This window comes from Numida meleagris, chromosome 21 (genome assembly GCF_002078875.1).
Source record: "Numida meleagris isolate 19003 breed g44 Domestic line chromosome 21, NumMel1.0, whole genome shotgun sequence".
Taxonomy (NCBI): Eukaryota; Metazoa; Chordata; class Aves; order Galliformes; family Numididae; genus Numida; species Numida meleagris.
The window spans coordinates 3,514,295-3,523,378 of record NC_034429.1 but is presented as its reverse complement, the minus strand read 5'-3'; the positions used below and the strand labels follow the sequence as shown (position 1 = coordinate 3,523,378).

The 9,084-nt window shown below is 60.1% G+C and overlaps 1 protein-coding gene across 1 annotated transcript in view; it reads left to right on the top strand.

Moving 5' to 3' along the window:
• The window catches only part of TGFA (transforming growth factor alpha), an 8,679-nt gene continuing 2,399 nt past the window's right edge, over window positions 2,805-9,084 (top strand). Inside the window, exons 1-5 of the mRNA XM_021375099.1 lie at window positions 2,805-2,941; window positions 5,591-5,644; window positions 6,842-6,959; window positions 8,730-8,879; window positions 8,962-9,071. Of these exons, the coding sequence (XP_021230774.1) occupies window positions 2,911-2,941; window positions 5,591-5,644; window positions 6,842-6,959; window positions 8,730-8,879; window positions 8,962-9,071 (463 nt within the window). The 5' untranslated portion in view covers window positions 2,805-2,910. The remainder of the gene's footprint in view (window positions 2,942-5,590; window positions 5,645-6,841; window positions 6,960-8,729; window positions 8,880-8,961; window positions 9,072-9,084) is intronic.

Genomic DNA, 9,084 nt, shown 5'->3' with positions numbered 1-9,084 from the left:
CCAAGGTATCCTCAAAGAGTGTTCCCAAAGGGTGCCCAAAGAGTGTTCCCAGAGGGTGCCCAGAGTGTCACTAAGGTGCTCCTAAAGGGTCTCCAATATGTCCCCAAAGAGTGTCACCAAAGGGTGCCCAGTATGTCCCCAAAGAGTGTCCCCACGGTGTTCCAAAGGGTCCCAGTATGTCCCCAAAGAGTGTTCCCAAGATGTTCCCAAAGGGTCCCCAAGGTATCTCCAAAGAGTGTTGCCAAAGGGTGCCCAGAGTGTCACTAAGGCGTTCCTAAAGGGTCCCCAGTATGTCCCCAAGCTGTTCCCAAAGGGTCCCCAAGGGGTCCCCAAAGGGTCTTCCCAAAGGGTCTTCCCAAAGGGTCTTCCCAAAGGGTCCCCAAAGGGTGTTCCCAAAGGATGTTCTCAAGGTGTTCCCAAAGAGTGTTCCTAAAGGAGACCCAAAGGTGCCCCCAAAAGTGACCCCAAAGGGCTCCCGAGGTGTTCCCATCCATGCCGTCCCATCGCTTGGGTTTCTCCCCAGCCGTTGCCCTCCAGCCTCAGTAACTGTCTGCACGGCGAAGGGAAGCTTAAAAAAATAATAATAATAACTAAAAATCACATCCTCCCAACTCGGTGAAAAGCAAGTTTTTTTAGTAGCCCTTTCTCCGGGTTTTTGCCTTAAATGGGGCAGTTTGGTCGAGCAGAGCGCTGCGCTCAGTCTGCAAGGCAGAATCTGCCCCCCCAGCCCCACTCGGAGCCCACAAACACCCATTTCATCTCACACCCCAGAACGAGCCGTGGACAAAGAGCAATTCGCGAAGGACGAGAAGCACGCGGGCTCCGGGCGCGAGCTGCACCTTGCCAGCATCTGGGAGGAACAATTCAAGAATTGTTTTTGTGGTTTTCTAACAGTGGGAAGAGCATGGAAACGTGCATTGCGCGCTGCAGCCCAAGCAGTAACGGCCCCAGATCTGCAGCCACGGTGCCAGTTTGCTTTGCTCAAACCCGGCGTGTAGGATCGCTCCTTCTCTTCAAAGGTGCTTAGGGGCAACCAAAGGGGAAAGCACGAAAAACAAAGGAATTCCTTCCTTTTAAGCAGCGTTCTCCCATCGCCCAGCCGGCGTGCGACTCCAAGCCGAGTTTCCTTGCCCTGTGATCCCATTGCTCTTTTGCAGAGCATCCTCACATATGGAGGAAAGATTGTGCCTCCGTTGTGGTGGCCTGCCCACTCCTTCTCTCGAGAGCATCCCCCTCCACGTTACCCGGCCCCACTGCACTCCTTCCCCGCCCCTGACCCATCACCTGCCCTGATTCACCCCAAATTGCCATAATTCCAGTTTTCGCGGAGGCAGCAGCTGCTTCCACGAGTGATTCACGCCAGGAGTGGGAGGAATATTGCAAAGGAGGAAGCATCTATTTACAAACAAATATCGGGGCTCTCCGCACGCGGGAGGGAAGAAAGGTGAGCGTCGAGGGAACAGCACAGGGGGGTTGGGCTGAAAAAAAGTAGGATTTGGGGAACTCGGTGACTGCTGTGCTGAACCGCTCCGGCTGCGACTTGGTGTTGGGTGTTTGGGATCGGCAGCGTTGGGAACAAGGCTTTCCAGCCCCTCGTTTGTGCGGTGGAGCTGCTTTCAAGTGCTAAGAGCAGATGGTATCGCCTGGGAACGCCTGGAAGTTTCGGCTCGGCTCAAACCACAGGGCTGGGAGCAGCTCCCAGGCTGCCGCGTGGCTGCGGGGTGCTCCCGAGGCACCAGCCCCGCGCGGGGGGTCCCCAAGGTGCGCCCAAAGGGTGTGCCCAAAGGACCCCCAAGGGGTGTTCCCAAGGGGTTCTCAAAGGCTGTCCCCAAAGGGTCCCCAAGGTGTTCCAAAAGGGTGTCCCCAAAGGGGCCCTGAGGGGTGTTCCCAAGGTGTTCTCAAAGTGTGTACCCAAAGGGTCTCCAAAGAGCGTCCCCAAAGGGTCCCCAAGGTGTTCCCAAAGAGTGTCCCCCAAGGGTCCCCAAAGCATCTTCAAAGGGTGTCCCCAAAGGGTCCCCAAGGGATGCTCCCAAGGCGTTCTCAAGGAGTCCCCAAAGAGTCTCCCCAAGGTGTTCCCAAAGGCTGGCTGTTCTCAAAGGGTTCCCATGGGGTGTTCCCAAAGAGTGTCCCCAAAGCATCCCCAGTATTGTCCCCAAGGGTCCCCAAAGGCTGTCCCCAACGCATCTCCAAAGGCTGTCCCCAAAGGTTGCTGCCAAAAGGTGTCCCCAAAGGGTCTCCGAGGGATGTTCCCAAAGGGTCCCCCATGCGTGTCCCCCCACACCACCAGGCCACCCCATCTCCAGCAAGGCACAGCGGTTACACCGGTCATGTCACAGCGCCCTGGGGGCAGCTCTCCGAGGGGCCGCGTTGGCCACCAGCGGGATTTTGGTGACCGTGGGGTGGGGGAGAGGGGACCGCGTTCCCATCGCCCTGCCCTCCCCCGGGGCTCCCAGGTGGCCTCAACCGCGGCCCCACTGATTTGGGGATGACAAAGGCTTGGATCACCGAGGTGAGATCGGCAGCGGGGAGGAAGGGGCGTGGGCCGGCGGCCAGCAGCAGCTGCAGGAATGCACTTTGCGGTCGGTGAAGCAATCCGGCAGCGAGATGCAGCAGATAGGAGCAGGGAGGGGAGGGCCGGTTCAAACCCCTTCCCCCCCCACCCCCTCCTCCCCGCCCGCCCGCCCCGCGAAAGGAGCGATCCGCCGAGCGAAGCGGGACAGCGCGCACCGAGCGCTGCCGTCGGGGGGAGCTCGGAACCGGGCACCGCGGGGCCGGGGGCCGCGTAGCTCCGCCCCGGGGCCGGCGGGGAATCCGCGCCCATTTCCGCCGGCGCGGAGCCCGGCCCCTCGGCCGCACTGAGCGCTGCGCACCGCCACCGCCACCGCCACCGCCGCCACCACCGCCACCAGAATGCCGGGAGAGGCGGCCGCGCTGGCGTTGGGTACGTGTTGGGACCGGGAAGGGAGGGAGCGGGGCGGGCGTGCTGGCTGCTGGCTGCTCCCCCCCGACACACACCCTTCCCCGACCCCCTACCCATTTGGGGCAGCGAGCTTCCCGCGAGCATCGGTCCCCGGCGAGAAAAGGAAACTTTTCTTTTTTGCTGCCAACTGGGGAGCGTAGAGCATCCCCGAGCCCGGGTCGGGGGGAACACCCCGCTGCTCTGGGGGTGTTATGGGTTGTTCGTGTCCCCCCCCCCAACCCCACCAGCACCACCAGCACCACCAGCACCACCTCCCGAGGTTGGCGTCGCTCGCTCGCGGAGTTGTTTGCTCCGCTGCTTGTGGGATCGCGGCGGTTTGCTGGGCACGGCCTCGGGGAGCCCCGTAATTTATGGTAGGAGAGGATTAATTAGGGAGAGCGCGTCGGCTGGTGTGCACCGCGCAGGACGGGCGCTCGCCTTGTTGCCGCTTTGCTGGGGGAAAGGGACAGAGGGAAGAACGGGATCTCGGGGCACGGAGTGCAGCTCCGGAGGTGTTATTTATTTGCTGGGGCGCGTGGTGCTTTCCGTGCTTTCCGTGTTTGCCTTGCTGCTCCGAAGGAAAGGGGCTGGGAGCTGCCCGCTTGGGCAGCCTCGGGGATTGGGGGCCGGGGGAACGCAGCACGGGCTGAGCGTGGTGTACTCTGCCCCGTGGTGGCCAAAGGGCTCCAGCTCCGGGGGAGGCTGGGGACGAGCAGCATCCGTCCCTCGTGCAAGCAGCCAGCCTACCTGTAGACCCTAAACCCTACCCATCGATCCTAAAGCCGAACCCCTAGACTCTACCCGTAGACCCCAGCCCCTACCTGTAGATCCTACCCATAGACCCTAGAACCTAACCCCTAGATCGTACCTATAGACCCAACCCATAGACCCCAAACCCTACCTGTAGACCCAAAAACCTAACCCCTAGACCCTATCTATAGACTCTACTCATAGACCCTAGACCCTACTTCTGGACCCTCCCCTGTAAACCCTAGCCTTACCCGTAGACCCTAGACCCTAACCCTTGGCCCTAGACCCTACTGCTAGAAACTAACCCTAACCCTTCACCCATCCAGCTCAGTCTGGGGACACCCAGGTCCCCGCTGCTCCCCGCAGCCAGCTCTTGGCTTCCCTCCCTGGGGCCATCTGACTTCTGTCAGCCCCGAGCCCGCGTCTGTTTGAAACCCAGACTCTGCGTCCCACAAGGAGCGCTTCCCCAAACCTTGTAAACAAGAGGTGGGGGTGACGGCTGCAAACACGGAGGGAGCTGCCACCTCCTCCCCCTCGCACCCTGCAGACGCACCTGGAGGCTGCAGAGGGCTAAGCTGCAAAGCCGAGGGGAAACTACGAGCAAAGCTGATTAGGAGGGAGAATGTGGGGCTGGAAACAGCCTGGAGATAATGGGGATTCCTGGAGAAGGAGGGTCACGAGCCCCCATCCACGGGGGTGTTGGAGAACTGTGGGGATGAGGCACTGGGGGACACGGTTAGTGGGGGTGGTGGGATGGGTTGGGTTGGACTTGGAGGTCTTTTCCAACCTGTGAGCTGCTGGCTCATCTCAATGTGCAACGGGATGGAGGAGTGGGTCCAGCAGAGCTGGGATCCATGGGGAAACGCGCCTGGGATGGGAGCATCAGGGCTGGAGCCCTCTGGGGCTGTGGTGGGATCGGTGGTGGTTGTGGAGGAGAAGCATTGGCTGTAGATGTTGTGGTGGGGACATCAGTCACTCTGCGTCGTGAGCATCGCGCATCTCGTCCTGGGGGATCTTCGCTTCCTGGTGTTGGGGTCTTTCCAAAGGCCAGAAGATGGATGTGGGGTTTGGGCACATGGGGTGATGGCAGCCTGGGAGCATTAAAACCAAACACAGGGGGTCGCTGGGGAAGGGGACCAGCGTCCTAAATACAAAGCCCTCGCCAAACAGAAAGCGAGAGGTGACACGGAGGGAAGTGGAGCAGCAAATAGGGCCAGGGTGACCTCATGGGGCCAGCGGGGCTCATCCAGCCCCAGCTGCAGTGGGGTGCAGGATAAGGCAGCGCAGCGGGTTCTGGAGGTGCCAGGAGGGGACACAGCATCCGCCTGGTGACACAGGGATGAGCCACTTCCTAGATAACGCAGAGTCCCCTCGGGTTGGCGTAGGCGGGGAGCAGGGACATGTGCATGGGGAGCAGCCAGGAGGAGGGAAATGGAACGGTGCTGGGAGCCCCGGGTTGGTCCCCCTGCTCGTTGCCTTCAGCTGGAGCTTTCTGCATGGATTGATTAACCCCGTGCAGTAATTGGGTCAGAGAGGGGTCTGCGGGAAGCGCTGCTGCGCTCATCTCTGAGGTTAAACCCTCGGAGCCAGATGGGTTTCCTGAAAAGGGAACATCTTCCCCCCAAAAAGGGAACATTTTCCCACAAAAAGAGGACGAATCGGGGGTTCTAATGAACCCGCACATCCTTGGACAGCAAAAGGGTTGAGGAGGTGCCGGGGCACCACAGGCAGGTGGGGAGCTCCCATCCCCGACCCTAGGAGAGCTCAGGTCCTGGTGACGGCACAGCTGCCCCCATCCCCTTTTAACTCGGGGTCTCCAGGAGGGGTTTTAGGGCTTTTCTCTCCTCCTGCGTTGGCTCTGAGCCCTCTGTCTGCCCGCAGGCATGCTGGTGGCTGTGTGCCATGCCCTGGAGAACACGACGTCAGCGCTGAGCGGTGAGTTTGCAGACCCGATCCCCGCTGCCCTGTAGCGTCACGTTTGGGGTGGGTTGTTGCTGGTCATGCCGCTGGTAAAGCAAAAAAATAAAATAAAATAAAATAAAAAGCCATTGCACCTGGCTGAGGTTATGCGCTGTTATCTGGGCCGTGTGCAGGCTGGGGGGGAAGGATGGGGTAGGGATGGGGAAGGAGAAGGGGGTGTGGATGGGGATGGATGTGGCCATGGGGATATGGATGGAGAAGGGGGGTATGGATGAAGGTGTGGGAAAGGGGGTGGGGGTCTGGATGGGGATGGGGGTATGGGTGGGGATATGGACGTGGGCGTGGGGAAGGGGGTGTGGATGGAGATGGATGTGGCATGGGGGGATATGGATGGGGATGGGGTTGGAGCTGGGGATGGGGAGCTGCTCTGTGCTGCTGCGTCCTAAATCCCCAGCTGTGCCATTGCTGGGAACCCCCCCCCCAGGAGGTGATGCATAGGAGTGTTTTTTCCCTCTGCAATACGGTGCATGGGGGGGAGAGGAATCTTCTCCCCCTGCCCAGCTGGGATTTTGGAGGACAGGGCAGTGGCTGCAGTGCAGGTTTCATCCCATGGAGCAAACACCCAGGGATGGGGGGTGGGCTTTGGTTGCGCCCCTCGACAGCAAGTCCTGGCTCCCCAAGGATGGGATCCCAGCCCAAGGACAGGACCCCAAAGGGACCTCAGCACCCCGGCCACGTGCGGGGTCTCGCAGGACCTGGAAGCATTCGGCGGCCGCGGCGTTAATTACCGCGGGGCTGCCATAAATCCCAGCAGCAGGAACTTGAGGTGGCTTTGAAACGACAGCGATCGGATGTGCTTGACGCGCGGGCTCAGCCGACAGCAGGATATTCGTTTTCCGTCTCTGCCGGGGAGGATAATTCAAACCAGCACGGGGCGTAATGCAAAACAGCATCACGGCGCCCACCCCGCTCCGGGGCAGCCCCCGGCTCTCATTTAACTCTCTCCGCCCTTATTTTGGCTTTAAGCTCTTTAGCAAATTCCTCCGGTGCCAGGCAGGCTTATGGTCGTGCAGCGGGACCGAGTTGGGTTCATTTTGGTGGCCGAAGCAGCGGTCTTGATGCGTTTGTTGGTTGGATCCCAATGGCGATGCCCTTAATGTTTTTCTCCTTTTTTCCCCCGTTTCCACCCCTCCTCCTCCCCCCTCCCCACAGATCCCCCCGTGGCAGCGGCCGTGCGGTCACACTTCAATGAGTGCCCCGACTCCCACCGACAGTTCTGCTTCCATGGGACGTGCCGCTTCCTGGTGCAGGAGGACAAGCCGGCGTGCGTGTAAGCAGAGACAGGGGTGTGGGGGAGCGGGCTCTGCCCCATAGGGTGCCCCTCTGCGGGGCGGTTTGAGTGGGGTGGCACAGGGATGGTCAGGGGTGACCCGGGGATGCTCCGAGGTGACACGGGATGACATGAGGATGCTCTGAGGTGACATAAGGTGACACAGGGATGCACCAAGGTGACTTGAGGATGCTCCAAGAGGATGTGGGATGACCCAGGGATGCTCTGGGGTCACATAGGTGTGACCTGGAGGTGCTCCAAGGTGACATGGGATGACCCAGGAGTGCTCTGAGCTGACATCGGTGTGACCTGGAGGTTCTCTGAGGTGACATGGGGTGACATGAAGATGCTCTGAGGTGACATGGAGTGACCCAGGGATGCTCCAAGAGGACGTGGGATGACATGAGGGTGCTCTGAGGTGACGTAAGGTGACATAAAGATGTTTCCAGGTGACATGGGTGTGACCCAGGGATGCTCCGAGGTGACATGGGGTGATCCAGGGATGTGCCAAGAGGACTTGGGATGACCCAGAGATGCTCTGGGATGACATGGGTGTGACTTGGAGGTGCTCCAAGGTGACATGGGATGACATGAGGATGCTCTGAGGTGACATGGGGCCACCCACATTGCTTCGAGGTGACCCAGGGATGCTCCAAGAGGACATGAGATGACCCAGGGATGTTCTGGGATGACATTGGTGTGACCTGGAGATTCTCTGAGGTGACATGGAGTGGCATGAGAATGCTGTGAGGTGACATGGAGTGACCCAGGGATGCTCCAAGGTGACATGGGATGATGTGAGGATGCTCTGAGGTGACGTAAGGTGACCCAGGGATGCTCCAGGGTGACATGAGGTGACATGAGGATGCTCCAAGAGGACATGGGATGACCCAGGGATGCTCTGGGATGACATCGGTGTGACCTGGAGATGCTTTGAGGTGATATAAGGATGTTCTGAGGTGACATGGACATGACCCGGGGATGCTCCAAGATGACGCAAGGCCACCCAAGGATGCTCTGAGAGGACACGGGGTGACACAAGAAGGTTCTGAGGTGACATGGGGCCACCCAGGGATGCTCCGAGGTGACGTGGGGTGATATAAGGATGCTCTGGGATGACATGGGTGTGACCTGGAGATGCTCCAAGGTGACATGAGGTGTCATGAGGATGCTCCAAAGTGATATGGGTGTGACCTGGGGATGTTCTGAGGTGATATGGGCTGACATGAGGATGCTCCAGGGTTACCCAGAGATGCTCTGAGAGGACACAGGGTGACACAGTCAGGTTCTGAGATGACATGGGACCACAGAGGGGTGCTCCAAGTTGACTCAGGGATGCTCTGAGGTGACATGGGGTGACACAAGGATGCTCTTAGATGACATGAGTGTGACCTAGTGATGCTCCAAGGTGATATGGGTGTGAGCCAGGAATGTTCTGATAGGACACAGGGTGGCACAAGGAGGCTCTGAGGTGACATGGGGCCACCCAGGGATGCTCCAAAGTGACCCAGGGATGCTCCAAAGTGACCTGGGGGTGCCCCAAGGACCTGCTGGTGACACAGGACGGTCACCAACAGCTGCTGCCACCCAGGGAAGGGTGACAAAATCCCCACCCAAGTACCTCAGTGCAGTGCATCCCATATTCTATTGGCTGCTGAAGCCACCTCGGGTGGGTTTGGCCACACAGAGCACCCAAAACGAGGGTCCAGCTGCCCAGAACTCCCCCCAAAAAAGGGCTCAAACTCATCCCCACTGCTTCCCCCCCGGCAGGTGCCACTCGGGTTACGTGGGGACACGCTGTGAGCACGCCGACCTGCTGGCCGTGGTGGCCGCCAACCAGAAGAAGCAGACGATCACCGCGCTGCTGGTGGTGGCCGTGGTGGCCTCGGCGGTGCTCATCGCCGCCTGCGTGCTCGTCCAGTGAGTGGGGCCGGGTTCGAGGGTCGGGGATGGGATCAGGAGGGGGATTTGGGGCACTGAGCGTCCTCGCTGTGCCCCACAGCTGCTGCCGGCTGCGGAAGCGCTGCGGGTGCTGCCGGGCGCCGCTGTGCGGGCAGGAGAAACCATCGGGGCTGCTGAAGGGCGGAGCGTCCTGCTGCCATGCTGAGAGCGGTAAGGGATGGGG